General features: G+C 39.6%; 2 protein-coding genes across 3 annotated transcripts; one reads left to right on the forward strand and one right to left on the reverse strand.

Annotated features, from left to right (window-relative positions):
- Nucleotides 1-1,204: 1,204 nt before the first annotated feature.
- PUB15 (Plant U-Box 15) lies at nucleotides 1,205-5,416 on the reverse strand. The gene is made up of 4 exons (XM_086566647.1): nucleotides 5,043-5,416; nucleotides 4,834-4,950; nucleotides 3,726-4,154; nucleotides 1,205-2,470 (listed from the first exon to the last, which is right to left on the reverse strand). The coding sequence occupies exons 1-4, from the start codon at nucleotides 5,376-5,378 to the stop codon at nucleotides 1,409-1,411; spliced, it is 1,944 nt and encodes a 647-aa protein (XP_086422773.1). The 5' UTR covers nucleotides 5,379-5,416; the 3' UTR covers nucleotides 1,205-1,408.
- A 7,980-nt stretch (nucleotides 5,417-13,396) lies between these two features.
- Nucleotides 13,397-17,173, forward strand: LOC147491692 (G2/mitotic-specific cyclin-2-like). Of its 2 annotated transcripts, XM_086566648.1 has the most exons (12): nucleotides 13,397-13,532; nucleotides 13,673-13,741; nucleotides 13,865-13,997; nucleotides 14,090-14,152; nucleotides 14,257-14,329; nucleotides 14,413-14,535; nucleotides 14,635-14,760; nucleotides 15,764-15,853; nucleotides 16,002-16,223; nucleotides 16,307-16,405; nucleotides 16,505-16,683; nucleotides 16,787-17,173. In XM_086566648.1, exons 2-12 carry the CDS (start codon nucleotides 13,687-13,689, stop codon nucleotides 16,929-16,931), a joined length of 1,308 nt encoding a protein of 435 aa, XP_086422774.1. In that variant the 5' UTR covers nucleotides 13,397-13,532; nucleotides 13,673-13,686; the 3' UTR covers nucleotides 16,932-17,173. The 2 variants fall into 2 exon arrangements, with proteins under 2 accessions (XP_086422774.1, XP_086422775.1); XM_086566649.1 differs by lacking the exon at nucleotides 16,787-17,173 and having other exon boundaries at nucleotides 16,505-16,687.
- Nucleotides 17,174-23,953: the final 6,780 nt, after the last annotated feature.

A 23,953-nucleotide genomic window follows, 5' to 3' on the forward strand; every position in this document is an offset into this window, starting at 1 on the left:
ACTTTATTGTGATAATCAAGTTGCTATGCATATTGTTGTAAATTCGGTGTTTCATGAGAGAACTAAGCATATTGAAGTTGACTGTCATTTTGTGCGTGAAAAAGTGTAATCTAACATTGTCACTACCTCCTTTGTTCGAAGTGACCAACAGCTTGCAGACATTTTTACCAAGGGACTTCCAACTTTCAAGTTCCATGATATACTTTCCAAGTTGGGTTCGCTGGATATTTTCGCACCAACTTGAGGGGGAGTGTGGGAGAAGAAAGAGACAGCGCGTGCGCGCTCAGTCAATTCATGACAAGTTCGACCGATATTGGTGTTTCTATAAAAGGGAAGACTCCATTATTAGAATATACACGATTTTGTGCACTTGTGTTGTGCCTATATATATATATCTATGGAATTGAACCATAAGAAATCAATCAAGCAATAAACATTTATTCTCCCATGGATGTAGGTTGCCACATTGGTTCCGAACCAATATAAATTTTTGTGTTTTGTCTCTTTAATTGGTTGTTTAATTCTACCATAATATTACACTCATTTGTGCAATATAGAATGTTTGTTGTCAAAACAGAAGCCAAATGTCGGAAATTATGGCTTCCTACAGCAATTTACAACAGTAAAAAGAAAACAAAATATAGGCATTTGCAGGCAGCTCTAAAATGGCCTTTTACGAGAAAAATCCTTGAATATATATATATGAAGGGAATTTCTAGTAGGCAAACCATATATATATAGTAGGCAAATATATAGTAGGCAAACCATTGATGCTACAGTTCATGATATCTTATCACGCGGACCATCTAACAACGTCAGGGGAACTCATTCATACAGTCAAAGTCAACAAAGGATATTTTGGGTCGGAGGTGCAGGCGCACACTAGTATGCTACAAGCCTACAACTGTACAAGTGTGGAGTGAATAGATTTAGACGAAATCTGAGTGGTCATTTACTAAATTCATATGGATGCCTTGTAAGAGGGGGGGGAAAAGAAAATAAAAATGAGAGACGGGCTTCAAGACGGCACCTTCAAAATGGAGAAAAAAATTGTTTTCTCTGTGAATGGAGAAAGAAGAGAGTCGGGTTTTTCTTCACAAGGGGATGGATCCTTGATCCATTATTTGCACTAGCTTATGCATTGTTTTTTTTTCCGATTATAACTAGCTTATGCATTCAACTAAACGAAATAAAGTAGAGGGGATCCATAAGTAAGAACAGTAAGAGCACAAATATATGAAGTTAAATTAGTGTAGATGACACTGAAGAAGATTATCATACAAAGAATACAGAGGTAAACAGCCACTGAACATGAAGTACAAGCAGACCCAACAACGAAGTCATAAGAGAACAAGTATAAAGTTGTTGTGGAAACTACAAGAACGTTACAAGACAGTGCTTTGCATATTCATAGGATCTGCTCACATTTGCTCATGAGATTCAAAAGGGAATTCGATTTCCTCTGGGCTCTGTTGGTCCCAATCCTTGCAACCTCCATTAGATGATCAAATACGCCATATTGGAGTGCCGCTAGAACGAAAGATGAATTGTTCGATCCTAATTCAAGAAGAACCGAAACTGCACACTCCTTGTTCTTAGGAGTTCCATCTTTAATGAGGTGAACAAGAGTTTCAATGAAGGATTGCTGCCCAATCTCATTTCGTCCCTCAGGGTGGGATGCAAGAAGTAAGAATATAGATAGAGCCTCATCAATCATACCCAAGTTTCTCCCTGTAAGTAACTGAAATAGAGGTGTCACAATGCCGGCCTTAACTGCTCTGGCCTTGTTTGCTTGGCTAAGAGACAAGTTAAAGAGAGCAGTGGCAGCATCCTTTTTGCCCCTGATCGTTCCATTTTGCAGCAGATCTACCAAGGGAGGGATTCCATTTAAAGATCCAATTATCAATTTGTTTTCATCAAGGATGGATAAACTAAATAAGCATGCTGCAGAATTCTCTCTGGCTTCCACTTTTCCATTCTGCAAGACTTCTATTATAGCTGGAATAGCCCCCGCTTCTTTTGATATGAGTCTCTTGTTTGCCTCATCTATAGATAAATTCAAAAGAGCTGTTACAGAGTGCTCCTGGATCTTAGAATCGGGATAAGATAAGAGTTGAACCAATGGATGGATTCCTCCACTCTTGGCAATCAGGACTCTGTTTTCAGGGTTCTCTTTGGAGAGCAAACGAATTTTCCTAACAGCCTTTCTCTGCACATCCAGATGACTAAATGATAGGTCTCGGACTAAAGCAGTTATTTTCTCCTCGTGCTCACGGGAGGAACTATCAGCTTCAGCACTACCAGAATCCTTTTTTGGCAGTTCCAACTTATTCTTCTCACACCATCTTAGAATAAGGTTTTTGAGGGCAAAATTTGGAGCTAGAGATAGGTGAGCCAAAATTTGTCGGGTCTTTGGGCAGGTTCTGTGGTTCGCCTCAAACCACTTCAGTATGCTTTCCCTTTCGTAAGTCTTTTAAGGAATAAGAAAGATGCAAAAAGAAATGAAATGCGTTAGGCCCCTTTACATACCTCTCCAGCACATTACAGTAGAAAATAACATCGACGGGAACATATAGGAATCCTAGATACTGAAATTGAAATAGGTTATTCATCTAGAAAGGAAAATAGTAACAGGTCCATGCAACCATAGACGGCAGAAATGAATTAAGAAAGGGGTTAGCGGTTAAAGTTAACATAAGTAGATTCATACAGAAATGTCAACAGGTTTTTCTGTTAGTTAGATTCTGCCTATGAGTGCTGAGCCTCCATTTGGCCTAAACAAAACTGTATCTTTTCTTAAGGCATGTGCCTGGCCTGTATCTCCCCACCACCACCACCACCACCACCTTTTACATTCTTCTTGCACTGTTCTTAATGTTTAAGACTTGCAACCTAGCTCATGTGTGCTCTTTGTTGGATCTGCGCAGCACATCCAGTTGGAACTTAGAACAAACGTAAAATGACATGGATTAAGGTGGTGTGAGAAATTTTACGATACTTTCAAATCAAAAGATAATAAGATATGGATATCAGGAAAATTCTAAAAATAACATATTTCACTCAGCCACAACGTCCGGAACAAAAATTACTCAAATATTATTTTTCTTCTTCTTTTTCTTTTCTAAATTCCTTTGTCAAAAAGTAATTTTAACAATGATATACAGCACATAAAGTATAGAGTAATCATCCTCTGAAGGAATACGACATGATGGGAGTAAGTCATGCTGGCATTTAGAGCAAGTTTACAGGATTACGGTTCAATCCAACCCTTGCACGCGGCTGATTGGATTATATGGAGATAATGGTATGGGCGAGTCCTCAATAATAAAGTATTGCTTGGAAGAGTTTCCCTTCGTGCAACACTACATTTTGGTGTCAGGCATTGACCTATGAAAAACCTAGTATATGTTTGAGGCTCTCATTCTAATTGGTACGGTGGAATATTACTGAATGAATCAGACTTTGTCTTTTCCTTGCTATTGTTCCTAATTGAGGTTCTCACTTTTGGCCCTATACTGTGTTTTTAAATCAATTGGCAGTTTAGCTATTCAAGACCAAAATAATTATATGCAGAAAACCTGATATGTGACAAAGACACTCCCCATTAGCATGTATCCTACAGGTGTTGAACAAGGACAAATGAACTTAAATAGTAACATAGACATTCTTTTAAGAGATGGGATACCCTTGTTACAAAGGAAAAAACAAAAGGGCCAAACGTTTACCTGTCCGGAAGCCACAATAGCAGGGTCCGTCATTATCTCAAGTGTGATTGGACAAAGGAATTCGTGAGGGACAGACAGAGACGGGCACTTCACAAGAGTTTTCGGTTCAGCAAGTTCATTGAGCACATCAGACACTTCAACCCCGGCAATTTGTTTAAATTTGTTCAGAAGGTCTATCATCTTGTGGGTGCTTTCTGCATTTTGACCATTTCTTTCTTTCACAATTTTCCTTATAGCTATAGTTTCCATCTTCAAGTCTACTACTACGGTATGTAGCTCCAGCTTCTTTGCTAGTCTTTCCAATATGGTACTGTCTGCATTGCGATCATCCTTTTCCGAAAATACAACCATTGTATCCATTGCAAGCTCTATATCCTGTGTATCTGTCCGCCGCTTTGCTCTTTTAAGTTGAACTGACACCAACTCAACCTAAAACAGATAAGTACATCAAAGCAATGCAGCAGATTAGGGAGCAGGCTATAAGATGCTTAGTGCATAGGAAACACTGAGTCTAGCATGGTTCAAGAATACTGATTATACCAATGCAAGGAAATATAAAGGTCAAAACATAAATGAACTGCAATTTGACTATTCCAAATTATAATTGCAATAATTAATTAAATAAATAAATAAAAGTACTTGCATTGAGCTTCTCTCCCCTCTAAGCTTTCTTCTACTCACTTGCCCAACTTCAAATATCCTTTTATCTTTCTCGGTATCGTTTAGTACCTTTCTGCAATGGAAGTAACCTTGGACAGACTATGCATCATCTGTGAGGACTCATGAGTTTGCGAGGACACATTAAATATGATATGTACTGTCATATATGCTATGTGCAATCAAAGTCAATTGGTACCATCATGTTATTTATGCAACAATCAGGAAAGGGATTAGGAAAGCACCAACAATGATATATTTAACTACAAATAGCAACAAGCTTAGGTACGGTTTAACAATATAATCACTCTCAACAATCAGTTAGAATGATATATAACGATCAACAATGTCGATCACATGTCACTCCTTCATATGGAAAACATTGAACTCTAATAAAAATGCGACAAAAAGCCCAAAACCAAACATTAAAAAATTGAAACAAAAAACACACCTGCTCCTTCACTTCATCTGAAATACCAAGTTCTCCATAAGGAATACCATCCAATGCTTGACTCATTTTATCATAAAGAGCATGAAATCTAGTCATGATTGTCTCACCATCATAAGCCTAACAAAAAAGACACAAAACTAAAATCAGCACATAATTGAAAAAATAAAAAACAAAAGAACGGCGAAAAAAGAATAAAAACAAATTCTAACCAGGTAAATTTTGGAGGCATCTCTACAAACTTTCAACAACTTCTTAGCACAAACAAGAGCCATCTTCAAATTACACAAACACTCAACCATCGAATCAGGTAACGGTTTATTATCAAGTTCAATAATCTCTTCAAAGAAAGGAACTAATAACTTAATCCTTCTAACAAGATTAATACATTCTTTCCTCTGTGTCCTTCTATACTCTCCAAATGATCCAATCCCTTTTATTACATCCATTATTTCTTGTGCCACATCACCTTCATCTCTCACATCCTCGATTTTCGATACGTTAACAACACACCCTCCTCCTCCTGCAATTCCAAATGGCTCCTCCATTATTTTCACTACGTAAAAAAGAAGGAGGGGGGTGTCGAAATGAGGAGAAGAAGGGGGTTGTAGAAATGGGGAGAAGAAGAGGTTGAATGATTTGTTAGGGAAGATTTTTGGCGGGTTTTTAGGGGGTGGATGAAATTGAATGGTAAGAGAGTGAATTTCGCGGGGGTTTTTGAATGATTTGTCTTTTTTGTTTTGAAAATTAGTTATTTTGTTTTTATATACACGTGTCACGTGTGTGTAGATATTTTTGGATTTGAGATTTGTTTTAGTACTAGACTACTAGTTGATCAATAAGATTTATTTGGTGCCTCCAAAATAAATGGGTAATAAGCCATGCATCCGGCCTCTTCGTATTTTATTGTTTAGATCAAAATTATTATGGTCTAGGCATTTCTTAGGTTTGTAACAGGGGTTTAAAAGGAACAAAAATTACAGGCTAACCAAGCACAAACAATCAGAAAATGACAACGAAATGTTTATGTATTTTTATTTATTTTTTAGTGTTTGACATCTACATAATATAAATTCCCAATTAATTAAAAGTAATACTACACTGACACAGAAAAATAACACACTAGTGTAGTATTAGTGATTAATTAATGCGAGAGCAATCATGTATTATTTATGTTGGAAAAGTGTCTAGCTCAATAATTGGCGGATGAGAGTTGCGTCATGGCCCATGTATGATTATCCACCAAATCCTAATGACAATGTCTTTTTAAGCACATTTGGTAACGTTATTAAATTAGTAAGAATAGCAACATTATTAGCAAATGTTCATGGCTGTTTTCTTTTTGCTAAAGATAACATTTTATTATTAATAACTCATTACTCTCTCAGTACATATACTATAACACCCCGTCTTTTATTTTATTTTTCCTAATAATAATAAAATAATAATAATAATAATAATAATAATAATAATAATAATAATGTAATAGATAAAATAGAGATAGGATATCCAGTAGTTACGGATAAAAGCCCGTAAATAACTATATAAGAGTTATCCTTATTTTTTTTGAGAAGTTTTTAAAAACTAGAAAATAGAGTTTCTCACGTAGAGTTTTAGGAAAAACAAAACGAGAGTTTTTTAAAAAAAAAAATGAGAGTTTTACTGAGAAGAAAAAAAATGGGGGTTTGAACAAAAAAGATCGTCCGGTTTGTGGACGGTCGACTTGATCTTTGGGGTTTTCTCGCTACGGAAAAGTTGTTCGGGTTTATAACAAAGGAGTGGATATTTTACGTTTTATTTTTGTTTACCATCGATTTTGTGATACGAGGTACCGTTCACATGATGCTTTATTTAGCCAATACGATATACTGTGTAGTGTAAACTTAATATATAACTTGGAATAAATCTAAAGTGATTGCTGGCTATGAACAAACTGGACGATTTATGGATTCAGGAATTGGTTGGATGGAGAGTTGTGGGTTCGGAGGTTGTCAAAACTTTGAACCCACCCAAAACACCTTTTTCTTGTTTTTCATTAGAATTCGGTCCTATATATGTTTACTGAACTCTTTTAAGTTGTGTTTGTATATGTGTGGAATTGTTAAACTGTGATAGGGTTGAGGTTTGGGCGATTTGTGTTTGGATGGGTGCTATTGCAGGTGATAGAAGGTCGTTAATGGCAGCGCCATCTAGTGTGGAGTAAGGGTTGATCAAATGGGTATGGTAGTTGTTTTTGGTGGTATGAGAATTGATTGTAGGGAGTATGGTGGAGAGATGAGTGGTGTTCCGGCGAGTGAGGATTTCGCAGACCATTGATGGCGTCGAAGTGGGATTTTTGCAGTATCATAGAATCAAGTATTTTTTATATAGGTACCTAGGGTTTTTCTCCCTGAACCAAACCGGTGGGTTTGTTTTAGTTATAGGTGGCCGGTGGTGGCTGCATCGATGGTGGAGGCGCTGGTGGAGATTTCATGAGGAAGGAGATGAACAGTGACTCACGATTTGGGCTTGGGCCAAATCGTGGTGGACTATATGTTTTTGTTTGGTTTTTTTTTAAAATTTTAGACTATGGGCTTTTGGGTTTTTGGAGTTTAGGCTAGGTTGACCAATATTGATCAACGTTGACCAGAGTGGACTTTGACTTTGAGTGGACTTTGACTTGACCGTGAGTTGACTTTGACCATTGACCCAAAAATTTGACTTTTTTTCTAAAATTTGATTCTTTTTAAGTCTAAAATTATGATTAGGCTAGGATTTATATAAGTCTTTTACGATTTTACGATACAACAACGCTATGACACTTATACATCCATGAAATTAATAACGCCATAAACCAAAAATACTTGAATCAAGATATTCCTTCGCTCTCCGAAATAATATATACAATAAAGTTCAATAATCGTAAACAAAATTTACCGCACCCTTTTAACTCTCCACCTCAAGTTTTGGAATTGAGTTTATGACTGATGAAGTCATATGTTAAGTGGGCATTTATTGAATGTGCCATAAATGGCCCGTTAGCGTTATATAAGGGTATTCATTGAATGTGCTATGAATGACCCAGGTATTCATTGAATGTGTCATGAATGACCAGATGGTTTGGACTGCCCTAAAGAGGAACTAAGGTATTCGCCTTGCGGGTTAGTTGTATTCCTTGAGTGTATGGGAATGTAGGATTGGGTATTTCTTGAATGTGGTAGGAATGGCCCAGGGCATTCATTGAATGTGCCATGAATGGCCCGTTAGTGATATGATAGGTATTCCTTGAATGTAGCGGGAATGACCTAAGGTGTTCATTGAATGTGCCATGAATGACCTGAGTTTTTGTGCCCAAAAAGGCTGTGAAATATGTGTATGAAAGCCCAGAGATGGCTATGATATTGTGGTATTTGGTGGGAGAGAGGCACACAGGAATGTATGATTTGGCAAATGTGTGGAGTGCAAATCGTGGAGTAGGTACTAAAGGGTGAGTGTATAAGAAAAGTAATTGATTAATTGACAAGAGAAATTGATTTGATTATACGAGTGTGTTTGGGCTTACTTTTGAATCCATATAGGATATCTACATATGTTATATACAAGTTCTAACTTTTTTTTGCAGGAGGGTATGACTTAATAATATTTTTGCAGGGACGCGGTCCTACCCTTATATAGCGGCGGACATCGGTAAGTGTAATTCAATTATTTAGATATTAAAAGGAGTTATTAGAATGAGTTAATAAAATGGAAGTTAATAAAATGGAAGTTTTGCTTGGGAAGAAACTATGCCGGTTGAGATGACGGAACTACCTGTCTTCCAAGCTGAGAATGATTAGGTTATGATAGATTTAAAGTGTTAGTTGGATAAGTAAAGTTTGAAATGTTTATATGTATTTAGTCTACTCATTTTAGTCTACTCATACCAGCAAATTCCATTTGCTGACCCATGTTTGCTTTGTTTTGGCAACGTGGGTGTGTTCTTGGGAACATAGGTGGAAGGCGAGTGGAACCGCCTAAATTCCGTGATTTGATTCTCACCGATCCCAGTTTAATTTATTAGGTCCGATTTTTGGAAGGATGTAATAACGTTTTTTTTTATATGACATGAGAATACGATGTTGGAAATTGTTATTCTTAAAGTTTGTTTATGTTTGTATTGGGATGGAAGAAAGTTTCTAATAAAGTGATAGTTGAGGAATTTGGAGATTTTTGTTGTTAAGTTGATCCCATTTGTGATGTGGGTTTTAGGTTTTGACATGTGTTGTATCCCCGTCATAGCCAGGTTTTTAGACAATTGAACCAAGCCATGGTTGAGATATTTATATTTCAATTATTCATTTTTTAATTGTTTAGAAATTTACACTTATTATCCTTAGAGCCAGGATAATAGGCAGCCCTTCAATCCCCATTTGAAGACTTTTTAAAGTTTAAAGACCAACTCTTAAAAGTAGAAACAAAACAAAGCCATTTGCCTTTTGACCAACCAACTCTACATTCATTTTTCACTAGATGAAGAAGAATGCTGAACAACAAGCATCATCATGGTAGATTAACTCACCCTCACCATGTCCTTGTTCTTCTTCCTCCTTTGCTTGGTTCCCTTACGAACTGCCTCATTCATCCTTAACACCACCTAACCGTGGAGCTTCAAGCCATCCCCGAAAATACCATAGTGGTTCTTGTAGTCTTGACATTGGTTTTTGATTAACGTAAAACTTCTCATATTAAAGGCATAACATGGGAAAACACAAGAACTTGACCATTTGTTTTTTAAATTAAATATGGATCAATTTATTTTCTTTTTAGGTCCGATTCCTATTGGTAATAACGTTACCTTTTCATGGCATGAGAACATGGTAGTGAGGAATACTATTCTGAGAGTTTGTTTGATATTTTATTTGGAAGGATGTTATCTTAATAAAGAAGTTGCGGATAATTATTGGGATTATTTTATTTTAAGTTGTTTCTTTTATGACATGGCTGTTAGGGTTTTCTATGTGTAGTATCCTCCGTCATAGTCTGGGTTTTTAAACAAGTGAACCTAGTGATGTTTGAGATTTTTTTTATATTTCAAATATTCACTTTGTTATTGTTTAGAAATTCGGGCTGTGACATATACCTTGCAAATCATAAAATAAATTATTTACAACAAAGGATTGTGGTTTCATCCACCAAAAGAACACAGGTAGTTCAAGGCAATGTGCTTGTGGGTTTACAATCCATTGCTTGCTAGTTGCTAGCTTGATGGGAAGCATATTTTGCGAAGCCATCATCAGCTACAAAATTTGCTTCTCTGTAGTTCCATTACAATTTGTACTCTCTCCAATCTGAACCAGTAAAAACTTTATATCTCGAACAATCGTGGCAATGGTAGTTGGGATCTCACATTCATTTCATGTCTCATTATGCAATAAGCCAATAAGGCGTTCATTTGCATGTGAAATGTTGTTATTGCGTTGATAAAATTCTTACTATATAAAGTCTCGTTTCAAAAGTATTGAATCTAAATAAGACACATGTTTTGAATATAGGAGATATCATCGGATAAATGAATCTTGTGATAATTTTAGCAGAATTGAGGGTGTGAAGGAAGAACACTATTGGGTATTGTCAAACCCGTGAGACTATGACTTGTTATCAATGATAAACAATCAAATAAGGATAAACAACTATAACTAAATAATGGCGGACGCGCTGGACTAAGAAAATGATTGGGTTTCTTTTGGAATAAGAAAAGAAGAAGAAAAATAGATGTTTAAGAGGAAAGAGAGGGGATGGGAGACACATCGAGGTTGTTAAATAAAGCCGAAGGGAGTGTAATAGTGAGCTCTGACCCTAAAAGTTTCCTTCTATTATTATTTTTTTCAAATAATTGCAACCAATAATACGTGCAATTGTATGTAATCTAACTATTGATACCGACATCGTAACATATTTATCATCTATTAATTTTCTAAAATTGTGTTAAATTGTTCACATTGAGAGCTCCTAAAATATTAAAATATTAGAGTAAAGAGATGGAATCGATCTTAAACTCGTTGAAAAGAAAAGAGTTTGATTATACTCGACCCTAAAATGCCTAAATTATATTGCACCACCATACATGGAAAATGATAATAACTAATTATGTAACAAAATTTATAATTCCACATTAAGTTGATTTGATGATAATTCGTTACACCCTCGCTCAACTACCCCTCACTGATGAACTCACAATCTTTATTGATTAAGAAATGAAGTACAAAAATTTGTGTTGTATATAAAGTGGTTTCCACCATTGGATGATTGGGTGAAGTACGTTGAAGATAGATGGGCCAGATATCAATTGGCAACCCTAGACCTTAATTAAGTTGGATTTTGTTGAATTTTGGTATGCAGTTGGTTATGTTGGTTTCAATTTGGTTTTATTTGGTCTAACATCTCTCTATCGACGTCAAGCCATGGGTTCAGCCCTTTATGGCTTTATGTATGGATTTCTAGTTTGGCTCCATGATTTGTTTGTTCAAAGCCATGACTCTCTCCCATTTTCTACCCCCTCTCTAGATTCCTAGTTTGGGTTTTTTGGTTAGGCCACTGCTCACTAGATGGGCCTTAATTTGGTGGGGCATTCCAATTTGGAATTGCTAATTTGACTACTTTGTTGTGGAGTTTTATGTTGTATGACCTAATGACTCGTGAGTCGTCACCTTGGGAGATCCAACACGGTTGAAGAATGAGCAACTGTGAAGCTGGCCGAGAGAAAAAGATGGGTTTCTAATGTGGTCTTAGTGCTGCTGATGGTTGGTTGGAGCTGGTGGAGTCTATGTCGAGACTACCATATATTTACAGCTCATATTTATTTCAACTGTACTAATTTCAGCTTTCGGTTCTTGTTTTCAGCTTGATGCTAATTGTTATGATTGTAAGAATTTACCTATCTCTACACTATATGATAGCCGGGTTTTAAGGAACCCCTCCCCACTATCGAGTAGGCTAATTTAGATCTCTTTATTTACTTAATTTAGAAACACCTCCCTCATTAAATTTATCTCTCACTAAATTTAGAATAAGCCCCACTTTTATTAATATAATTTGATTAAGGTTCTTTTGTATTTTTTAGTATTAATAATTTTTATCAAAAACCTATCTAATGTCACTTAAATTAAATAATTACCCCCATTTTGATAATTTAAAATAACCTCCATAATATCACTTAAATAGCATAATTATCTTCCATTTTGTTTTAAAAAAATAAATAGATGAGTCTTTCCTATATAATTACAATTACGATTTACAATTATAATCCAAAAAAACCATACTAACTATCGATCTAGAGAGGCGGGTGAGACTTAAGAAAACCGATGTGTAGCACGGTTTGTATACTTGTTAATTAATACAATCAGGGCAGTTTTATCGAACAAAAAAAAAACCACTCATACGAGACCACGTCTCTCGAAGAAAATGAAAATAAAGTTAAAAGAAGCTCATATGAGGCCAAAAAGTCAGGTTGTCTTCATTACACTTTCAATGGGCAGAAACTCAGAAAGTCCTCATTCCTCAACAACGTATACTTCAGGAAACTGCGTGCTGATATTCTCGGCTAAAACTCTGACGCGTATTAAAATATTTGAAGACCCATACCCTCTTTTATACTTTTTACAATCAAGTATCAACGAGCAGTTTAAGTTCATAATAATTTAGAAAGATACGCTCCCACATACAAACCGTTGTGACTGGAAGAGCTAGCAATATTTTTTGTAGCTCGTTTAAGGCTTCTGCATATGATGCTCTCTGATGATTGTGCAGAATCAGAATCACTTTTAATTTTAATACTTTTGTGTTCTTAAGATATTATCTAGCCTCACTAGAGAGTCACACTGTTATCGCCCAAAACAAAATATGCCCGTGAGAATAATGTGACTGTTATATGCTTTGCAATTGTCAAAAAAACTTGCATTCTAGGACGCTATTGATATTATTTGAAACGACATTTACACCGTGACAAGACACAAAATCTCTTGTACTTGGATACAACTGAATGTATCGCCAGTTTGCTTAATACGCGATTGATAAATTTTCTTTAAGGCAGTGAAGTATATTTGTGAAATGTACAATAATAATTTACGATATTAAGTTAATATATTGTTATTGATAGAATGATAGTCGTGTTTAGGACAGATTTGCATGATTTCAAAATTTAAAATTTGTTTTGCCCACACAAATTTCATGCTAATTATCCTTTTTTGTTAAGTTGATCACGTCCATAATTGCCCAATTACCAGAACAAACTACTATAAACAACAAAAATTCCCTTTCTCTAATCTCCAATCATAATTACATCCATTTCTGCACAAATTTGTCAAACCAAATAAAGTAAAACAATAAATAGGCATTCCACATGTCACAAAACAATCTCAGTGCTGAAGAGCGCACCTAATGGGCCTAACTTTAATGCCCAACTAAGGCAAAATCCTCAAATTGAATAGTGATTTTCGAAAAAACATTCACATGCCCAAAATAGCCGTTAATACAAAAACCAACACGACTTTCCTCATTTTACCATCCAACGGTCACTATTCACTAGCCGTTAGTTTTAAAAACCCAACCCTGCGCGCACATTATAACCAGAGAAAAAAAAAATATTCTGTCAGAGAGAAAGAAGTGAGAGAGAGAGAGAGAAGGGGAAGCTTGTTCTTCAAAGAAGGAAAATTTGGTTACGTTGAAAGATAATTTTTGTTAACTAGGTGGGGCTTCTTTTTTGTTAAAAATATTTGTTCTTGATTATCTTTCGTGAAATCCAAGGTTTGTTGTTGAGGTATTTGAACAAACATCTCCAAGAAACTCATCGGTTTTTTTGCCCCTTTCTTTGTTGTTGTTGTATTAGGATAGTTTAAAAGGATGAATACTTCGAAAGAAAACAATTCAGGACTAATGGGACCCAAGAATCTGCAAGGTAATATTTTTTATCTTCTTCTTGATGATGTGGGTGTGTTTTGGATTGAGCTGTAAAACTAAAACTAAAACCACAGTTCTGATTTGATTTTTTTTTTGTTTGGTTTGTGGTTGATTAATAAAGGTGGTGCAAGAGTGGGATTTGGGAAGGTGGTAACAGCTGAAGTTGGGCGTAACCGACGAGCTTTGAGTACGATTAATCCGAATGTAGTTGGAAATCAGCCTTGTGCTGTTGTGAACAAAAGAGGATTACAAGAGTAAGTTCTAAAAACACTTGATAAGTTCTCTCTTTTAACCTAATTGTAATACTTGATCTTTTGCCTTATATGTATACTGTTTGATTTTGAAGGAAAAGCAATGGAGTTAATGATAGAAATCTAACTAATGTTCCGGTTAATCGACCAATTACAAGGTTAGGAGTGAACAATGCATTAAGTTTTGTATTTCTTTCTAAACTTGAATGAATTAAATGTGCTTTGATCGATAGTTAATGATCAGCTTTTGCTGTTTTATAAGGCGGTTTGCGGCGCAATTGGCAAACAAGAAGGAAGTCAAGCAACCTTCTCCTCTCAAGATATTTACTTCAGAGGTACATGTTTGTTGTATCCTTCTTTTTCGTTTTATGTTACAGCACTGGCTAGATTCTTTTAATGGGATTGTTTTGTATTACAGGAATCTAAAAAACCAAAACTGTCAATACTACCGGAAGACTGTACTATCATAGATGTGGATGAGTACAAGGCAGCTAATGACTTGCCTTTGCCAATGTTCACAAAACTCACAGAAGTTGAGATTGTATGTACTATCTATGTTGTTGATTAACTAAGACAGCTCTGTGAAACGGGTTTTAAATTTTTTAACTGATGATCTTACACCTTCTTGGGATTATTGTAGGAGGAGGTTGAAATGGAGGACGTATCGCCAGATCCCATTATTGATATAGACAGCTGTGATTCGAATAATCCACTTGCCGTTGTTGAATACATTAAAGACATTTACTCCTATTATAGGAAAACTGAGGTACACTAACTTTAGTCCTGTTTTGTTTCAATAAGCTATTTAGCCGTTTTAACGTTCATCAGAAAAAAATCCCATATTCAAATTAAATTTCTATAAGAACCTAGCTTTATGTGACCTTAGATAGAAACTATATAGAACTAATATATAAATTTTGCATTATGTTTTTAGTCCTTGTTCGTGCAAAACAATTGTCATTGGCAATGATTTGAAAGAGAGAGAGCTCGAGTGGGGGGCAAAGGTGCCGCCTCTTTGTTTCACAGTGAAGGCTTAGGTATCTTTAGATCCCTTCCTTTAATGTTGAAGGGAAGGGTTCCCCACAATGACAGATTGCCCAAAAAAACTACACTTGATATGAGCCATCATCCGCATCCATGCTTCATTTAGAAGCACTCTAGCCTCATCATACTCGCATAGTCAATTCTAGTTCTATTTTAGTTAGTACTCAGCACATTTGGTTCTAGCAATATTCTTGTATTATCAGACTCAACAATTAATGTAAGATGTTTTACAATCTTCAAAATCATTTTTTTCACTTTATATAGGTCTATCTTGTGCAAATTGGTTTGAAAGTTACTAGAGTAATCACAGTGCACAATCCCTACTTATTATAAATGACACGTGGCAAGGGGGGTCCAAATAACAAGCTATATTCTTTATTGAGGCAGTAACAGTTTGAAAAGCTCCTACTGCCATAGGAAGCAAATATCGAGTTTGTTATATGTCACTTAACTTTGTTTCTGTATTGTGAGATTTGTTGCAATGAGCTATATTCTTTATTGAGGCAGTAACAGTTTGAAAAGCTCCTACTGGCATAGGAAGCAAATATTGAGTTTGTTATATGTCACTTGACTTTGTTTCTGTATTGTGAGATATGTTGCAGTGTGTGTTGTAGTGATAGTGTTAAAACTATGAGTTTGATACTATAAATTATCAATGGCACTAAATCTTGTTGACACTCACCCAAACCAACCTGAGGTAGACTACTTACTCTTATGTTTTGCAGAGTTCTGGTTGTGTCCCACCAAACTATATGGAGCAGCAATTTGATATTAATGAGAAGATGAGGGCTATCCTAATTGACTGGCTAGTTGAGGTACACAAAATGCTTTACTTATAGTGTCTCTTCAGTGGAGGACTTATGATGTACCTGATTGCTTTAACAGTAGTCATACTTCAACATTTAGAAACCATAATTGTGTAGTACTAACAGAAGAGTCGTTTTTAATTCACTTGACTAACAGGTACATTACAAGTTTGAACTCATGGAAGAGACACTGTTCCTTATGGTCAATCTTATAGATAGGTTCTTAGCCTGTCAAACAGTGGAAAGGAAGAAACTTCAGTTGGTCGGAGTAACTGCCTTGCTCCTAGCATGCAAATACGAGGAAGTTTCAGTTCCAATTGTTGAAGACCTAATTGTAATTACAGACAGGGCATACGCCAGAAAGGAAGTTCTTGACATGGTAATATTTCATTCTGTCGTATTCTTGTCCTTTATGTGATTAATTTGTTAAGTTTTTATTATATTCACATTCTATGCTTGCAGGAGAAGTTGATGGTCAACAAATTACAGTTCAATATGTGTGTTCCAACTCCATACGTCTTTATGAGGAGGTTTCTTAAGACAGTTCAATCGGACAAGAAGGTTAGTATCATCTTTGTCTTTTTACAAAAGTAATCACAATTTCTATTACCGTAGAAGAGTCTTTCTGAAATGACTTGATCTGTTGACATGACAAACCAGCTTGAGCTTCTTTCCTTCTACATGGTTGAGCTTTGCATGGTAGAATATGATATGCTCAAATTCCGTCCATCGTTGTTAGCTGCTGCAGCCATATACACTGCTCAATCTACTGTTGATAGGTTTAAGCATTGGAGTAAGACCAGTGAATGGTATACTAATTACTCAGAAGATGAGCTATTGTAAGTTTTTGGATATGGCCATATTCTCTTGTTTTAGCATTCCAATTTTTGTTACGCATGTGGTAGACCGATAAATTTACTGATTAGTAGCTGTAAAATTTAGGGAATGCTCGAGGATGATGGTCACTCTCCATCAGAATGCAGAGACAGGGAAACTCACAGGAGTGCATAGGAAATACAGTTTGTCTAAGTATGGGTATGCAGCGAAATTTGAACCTGCTCTGTTTTTATTAGAGGCCAGACCCTAACAGAACAACAATCAAGGAGGAGGAGCCTGAAGGAGACTATGCAATATGGGTGTTGTTGGGTGCCGGGGGGAGGGGAGGGTAGGGGTTAGTTAAATTGTGCAACACAAGTTGCCCCAACTCATGTTCTAGTTTTACTATACTCGGAGTGATAATTTTGTTGTCTTTTTACTTTCATACTGTTACCAAATGTTTGTTGTCAATTGATTACTTAATAATATTGCATTTCATTGTTGAGTACGTAACTCTCAGTGTATCATATTGATATTCCTTTCGATGAATCTAATAAGAATAAAAAGTTCAGATGCAATTCATATATTTCCATATCTTCTTGCAAATTATGCAGGAACATTTGTTCTGTCAATTAAATAAAGCAATCAGTCCATCTCCTTATATATGTTGTAGCGACACAGTTTATGATGGCCGCGTGTCTGGCGGATGAGGGAGCCGGGAAGAGGACAGGGTGTGGGATGACGGGCAGGCTACCCGGGCGGTGCGAGAAGCCAAGTATGGAGGCCGAAAATCGGGACGATAGGGGAGAACCGCTGCCGGCAAGGCTAGCCGACATGGAATAGAACCATCCGGCACGTGCCTAGCGGGAAGGGTGAAACCCTAACGCTGCACGAAACTTCGACACTTGGCACATCTTTTATAAGATGAGGGGACAGCTGGAGGGCCCAAGAAGGAGGAGGGTCATTATAAATAGAATAGGAGAGGAGGAGAAGAGTTAGGTCACAACATTTGGCGCCGTCTGTGGGGAGAGAAAAGAAAGAGAAAAAAGAAAAATAGTGAAATGGCAACAAAAAGAAGAGGGGGGCTAACCAAAGAAGACGATGGCCAAACCGAGAGGGACGTGGAGTCAACAAGAAGCGAAGGGGAGGAGCGGGACAGGGAAGAGACAATAATGTCTGGAGCAGAGGAGACAAGGTTGTTGCATGAGGAAATATCGAGGTTGAGGGAGGAAAATGAGGGGCTGAGAAGGGAGAGAGAAACTATAGAGGAGTCGGAAAGGGAGGTGTCTAGAACAGAGAAAGAGGAGGAAGGGGGAACGGATGCGGAAGAACGAACGGGGGTGGGGCTTACTAAGGAACAAGTCAGGGAAATGATAGCTAACGATCTGAAGGCTAGCTTGGGACCATCTTCCGGAGCAGGAGGCGCCGGGCGAAGCAATGGTGGCGGGTTGAATCGCAACCCATCGGCAGATTTGATATGGAAGTCGGAAGTGCCGAAGAGGTTCAATCAGCCAAGGTTTGAGAGGTATGATGGAACAGAGACCCAAATGACCACATTCACCATTTCCGCAGCCAGATGCCGCCAGGCAAGAGTCGCGTATGACGGACTAAGATGTATGATGTTCCCGCAAGCTTGAAAGGGGAGCATCCGATTGGTATTACAGTTACCTTCAAGAGTATTAATAACTTTCGTGAGTTGAGCAGCGCTCATTGATCACTTCATACATCAAAAGAAGCGTGTGGTGGACATCGCGCCTTGTTCAACGTAGGCGAGGGTCGGGAATCGAGTGAGAGATTTCTTGTGCAGATTCAAGGCGGAGACTTTGAAAGTGGAAAATCTAGATGAAAGGACGGCGGTGATAGCTTTCGAGAGAGGGTTGCGCCCGGGAACTAGAGTACATGAATCGGTAGCAAAGAATGAGATAGCAACTCTACAGGACTTGTATCCGAGGGTGGAAAAGTACATTAGGTATGAGGACACCATGCGTAAGAGGTGAAAGGCCGGGAAGGCAAAAAACTATCGTTGGATAAAACGGAGGGGCGTCGGCAATATGAACCCTCTGATAAAGGGGGCAGCGGGTATCGAAAGTCTTCATCGCGGCCCTACAGGGACCGCGAAGAGGTTAGAAGGGAAGGTCGAGACAAAAAGCCTTACCGCGAGGAAGAGCAAGTGCCACTGAATAAGCCACCGAAATAGATACTACCGCTTGATCCGTAACCCGCAGGGTATGAGGGGTCCGCTGAACCAAGCCGGTGGAGGTACAAGGCGACCTTATTGTGCTTATCATCAAATACACAATCACGAGACGGACAAAATTGTTATGCGTTAAGGTGGCTAATCCGAGGATGATAACAAGGGGATTATTGAAGGAGTTTGTAAATGAAGGGGACAAAGGGGAGCAAAAGCGCCACCCGGGAGGATACTAGGAACGATCAATGTGATCTTCGATGGAGATATTGAGCCATAATGCACACCGCGGCGACAGATAAGGCGAAATTTTTTAAAAAAAAAGTGCATGAGACAAAGGCAGTCGCGACGATTTTATGGGATCGCAAAGGGAAGGAAGAGCATCACGTTCTCCGGACGCTGACCTCCGAAACCATCGACTCCCCGCCGCGAGGGACGCCAGATCATCACGGTGACTATGGGGAATTACATAGTAAAGAGAGTGTTGGTGGATTGGCGGCGAAGGTGTGGATTTACTTTTAGAGGGGCAATGGGAGAAATGAACATAGAAAGGAAGCAATACCGGAGACCCCGCCAACAAATTTGTATGGGTTCAACGGAGCATGATCGGAACCCTTGGGGAGCTACCGCCCCCGGTGATCAACAGACCGGTTACGGTGTTTTCCGTGTTTAAGGTGGTGGATGCCGATTCGCGATAACGCCATCCATCCCGAGGAGATGGATTCACGAGATGAAAGCGGTTCCTCCACTTACTACCAAGTGATTCGGTTCCCTACTCCGATCCGATATACGAGGTCCGCGGTGATCGTGTCGGCAAAAATAGCCACCGAGTAATGGGGTGAAGAGATTGATCCGCAGGAAGAGACCTCGCGTCCAGAAGAGCGAATAGCAATTACATATTTTTTGGAGGGATCGGCAGAGTTAGTAGCGTGGACCGAAGACCTTGATGAGATAGAGGTAGTAAACTTGGGGAGAACGGTGAAGAGAAGTTCACATCGGTGGGGTCCAATCACCGAGGAATGGAAGAGCAAATTAGTACTGTTCTTATCTGCTAACCGAGATGTATTTGCCTGGATGATCGAGGAAGTCACCGGATTGGACCCGGAGTTCGCATGTCATAAGTTGCACATGAGGGGGGACGCTAAACCAGTAAGACAGAAGATGCGAGGGATCAGACCAAGGTACGCCGAAGGGATTCGCGAAGAGATCGCGAGGTTGAAGGGGGCAGGGATAATACGAGAGGTGTCCTTTACCGACTGGTTGTCAAATGTGGTAGCGGTACCTAAGAAGAATGGCAAGGTGCGGATAAAAGGCCGACTTCACGGGGCGGAATTCAGAGTGCCCCAAAGATAGCTACCCCATGCCGAGTAGACGAGCTTGGTGGATAGAACCGCAGGGTTTAAAGTGTTTTCTTTCATGGACGCCAATGGGATATAACCAGTGGCCATGTAATGGGCCGATCGAAAAAGACAAATTTCGTGGTGGAAGGCGGACGCATCAAGCACACAAGAATGCCGCTTTGATTGAAGAACGCCGGGGCCACCTTTTTGCTAGGGGAGAAAATGTTCAAAGCAAGATCCGAAAGGGGATTGAGATTTACATAGACGACATGGTGGAAAAAGAGCATGTCTGAGGAAGAACATCCGAGGGTTTGAAAGAGACATTTAGAATACTCGCGGTTGTACAATTTAAAAACTTAATCCAGAAAATGTACGCTCGGCGCCACCACGGAAAGTTCCCGGATACATAGTTACTCAACGGGAATAGAAGCCAACCCCGCACAAATAAGGGCCCTAGTGGAGATGCCGCCGCCTCGGATGTCAAGGAGGTGCGCGAGACTTGCGTGAAGGGTCGCGGCTTTGAATAGATTCATCTCCAAATCGTTCTAAGTGTAGGCCATTATACCGGTGATTTTCGAATACGGCTGGATTTCGAATGGACCCCGAGATCGCGAAAAGGGCGCCCAAGAGTTGAAGGATTACTTAGGCAAGGCCCCTATGCTATCGCGACTTTAACAGGGAGAGATGTTGTACCTATATTTGGGGGTCACGGAATATGCCATTAGCTCCGGTACTAGTCAAATTGTGGGTAAATTGAAAAGCCGGTATACTTCCAAAGTAAAACATTAATATAGCGTAATAGAGAAATATGCCTTGGCTTTGGTGTTCTCGGCCCGGTTGAAACCGTGATTTTGAGGCGATCAGAGTGGTGGTGACCAATTTGCCGCCAAAGCAAGCATTGAAAGTCGGTAAGGATGCTTGAAATGGGCGCTGATGTTGAGTTCTTACGAGATAAGATCGATCGAAACAGCCAGAAAAAGGCGCTTGTTCTTCTTAGCAGAAAATTCAAATGAGGACCCCACCGGGGAAACGAGATGGTCATGGGGCCGGAAAGGATCACGAACAGATTGGTTGGACCCCCGGATCGGTTGAATGGATGGAGAGTCTTTTGCCGACGGGTCACCTTTCGCATAATTGCAACGGATAAAAGGGCATTTGAACAAACATCTCCAAAAACAAATCGGTTTTGAAGTTAACTATGAAGTTGGGGTTCGCGGCATCAAATAACGGGCGAATACTGGCGGCGAATAGCGGGCATGAGAATGGCCAAAGAGGTAGGGTGAAAGAGTTGACGGTTTATTCCGACTCAAATCAGCGTGGTGTGTCGCTAACGGTTCGTTCGTGGGTGCCCCACGCATGGCAAAATATCTGGACGTGCTGCAAAAGAGGGCTGCCAGGTTCGCGAAGGTTAGATTCATACATTTGAATCGCGGTGAAAACAGACATGCCGACGCCCTAGCCTACGTGGCGGCCGCAATCCCGGAATCGGAAGAAAGAATGATAAAGGTAAAGCGATTGGAGAAGCCTAGCACGGAGGAGGGAGAGGAAAGAGGGGTGGAGGTATGTCATGTAGGAGGACGGCGGGGATGGATCGTGCCCATCAAGAGTTTTTGTCGGGGACGTGGTGGAAGATAAAGGGGAGAAAAGGAGATCGAAATCGTACATCCTGAGATAATTTAACATGAGGGGAGCTATATCGGCGAATTTCAGTGGGCCTTTGTTAAAGTGTGTATCGGCGAGATTAGCCCTTGAAGTGTTAATGGAGTTAACGAGGGAGACCGCGGGAAGTCACTAACTAAAGTTCACGAATCGATATCACAATTACTTTTGGCCGCGATATGAAAAGGGACGCCGTGGACTATGCTAAACGATTAAGTGCCGGTTCGCCTGATCTTTGCACCACCGAACCATTACAATGTGCGTTCAAGTCCGTGGCCTTTCGCAATGTGGGCAATGGATATAGTGGGTCCACGCCCATGGCTACAGTTTAAAAGGAGATTCATGTTGGCGGCCACGCATTATTTTTTACCAAATGGATTGAGGCAAAGGGCCCCGCAACAAGTTAAGGAGACTCACGTGATCAAGTTTGTGTGGGAGAACATCATCCATAGATTTGGGTTGCCATATATCATAGCGTTTTAATGGAACCCGTTCACCGGGTCCAAGGTGAAAGCGTTCTTACAAGCATAAAGGTTAAGCAGGGTTCTCGCCCCATACAATCCAAGGCAAATGGGCGGCGAAGTCTTCCAACAAGGCCATTATGAACAATCTCAAGAGGAAGCTAGAGGATAAGAAAGGAGTATGGGCGGATGAGCTCACCATGTTCTCAGGGCTTACTAACCACTTTGGACATCAACGAAAACTCCCTTCGGCTTTAGATTGGGTAGAGGCCGTGATTCCCATCGAAAATGGATTAGCCAAAGACACGAGGACAAGGGGTGGAGAATTTTTTGAACGAGGGCATACCGGGCGACGGATATGATCTTAGCGTAAGAGAGAAGAGACGAGGCCGGATCGACTAGAGGAATACCACCGCAGCCTTTAGACGGTATAACAAGAGAGTCAAGCCGAGGCGATTCGGGATAGGGGATGCCGCGGCTTTGACGAAAGTAACGCAGAAAGTACCAAGAGAGAGAGATGGAAAGTCAGGGGCCGAACTGAGGGCCCTATACGATTTAGTCGATTTTTGAGCCGGTGCGCACAAGCTAAGAACAAATGGGAGGAAAGGTGCCGGAAAGGCCATGGAATGTGAGAATGCTAAAAAGTTTCATGTCCGAATGTAATGAAAATCCGTAATGATACAATCGGAGCTATTTGTAAATATATAATACAATGGCACTTTTGGGGATCAAATTTCACCGCTTTACGTGAACCGCAAATAAATGAAAAAACATAGGTGAGGGCAAGAGACGCCGAGGATTTGAGGTCCATCTCGAGAGAGCCGCTGGTCGGGGAGAGTCGCCAAGAAAGGTCAGCTTATACCGGGGCAAAAGAGAGGCCTAACGGAAAGCGAGGGCCACTCTTAACGAGAGGTCCTATGGGGGATGAGCCTTCCTGGGTCGAACGGTTCAAATCGGACTCACGGCAGTCGAAAAACGATGGAACCTAAAGTCAACGAAAGTGACTCCAAAGGAAAAGAGAAGTTCCTGCCGAGGCGGAATCACACATGGGGCAAGAAGAGAAGGCCCCAAACAGATAAGGACGAGATGAGTAGAAATAGAGACAAGAAATGACGAACAGTAGCATGCCAAACAAAGCAACAATTAAAACCGAGAGATTATACATGTAATCAGAAAAAGTGATTGAGGAAAAGTAATAATAATACCACGCCAACATACAAATGAAAGGAAAAAAAACTAATAATAGTAGGGGCACACTTTGTTGGAAAAGTAAAGTACAAAATGGCTAAACAATAGCAGACAGCCGACGGGGGGCTAGTCTAAATCCTGCACCAGATCTTCGGCAAGGGGAGCTTGGTCACGATCACTGAAGTTAGGGGCCGGGGAGGCGGCCTCGCAAAACCCTTCAAGCAAATGGATTGAGGAGAGCAACATCAACCGACTCAAACCGGGCGGCCCCAATGCAATGGGTACCGCTAGATGGATCTTCCGGCATGGGAGAGGGGTTTTCGAAGGAGTCGGCCTTCTTTGAGTAAACGCACATGCCCTCGGCAATCTTCTTATTATCACTGAGCCTTGAAGCTTACCCGCACCGCCCATGTCCCGAGTGTGTTGGAGAAGAAGAGCTTCCGGGGCTTCCTTGTCT

The sequence above is a fragment of the Coptis chinensis genome, chromosome 6, assembly GCF_015680905.1.
Source record: "Coptis chinensis isolate HL-2020 chromosome 6, ASM1568090v1, whole genome shotgun sequence".
In the NCBI taxonomy this organism is placed as follows: domain Eukaryota; kingdom Viridiplantae; phylum Streptophyta; class Magnoliopsida; order Ranunculales; family Ranunculaceae; genus Coptis; species Coptis chinensis.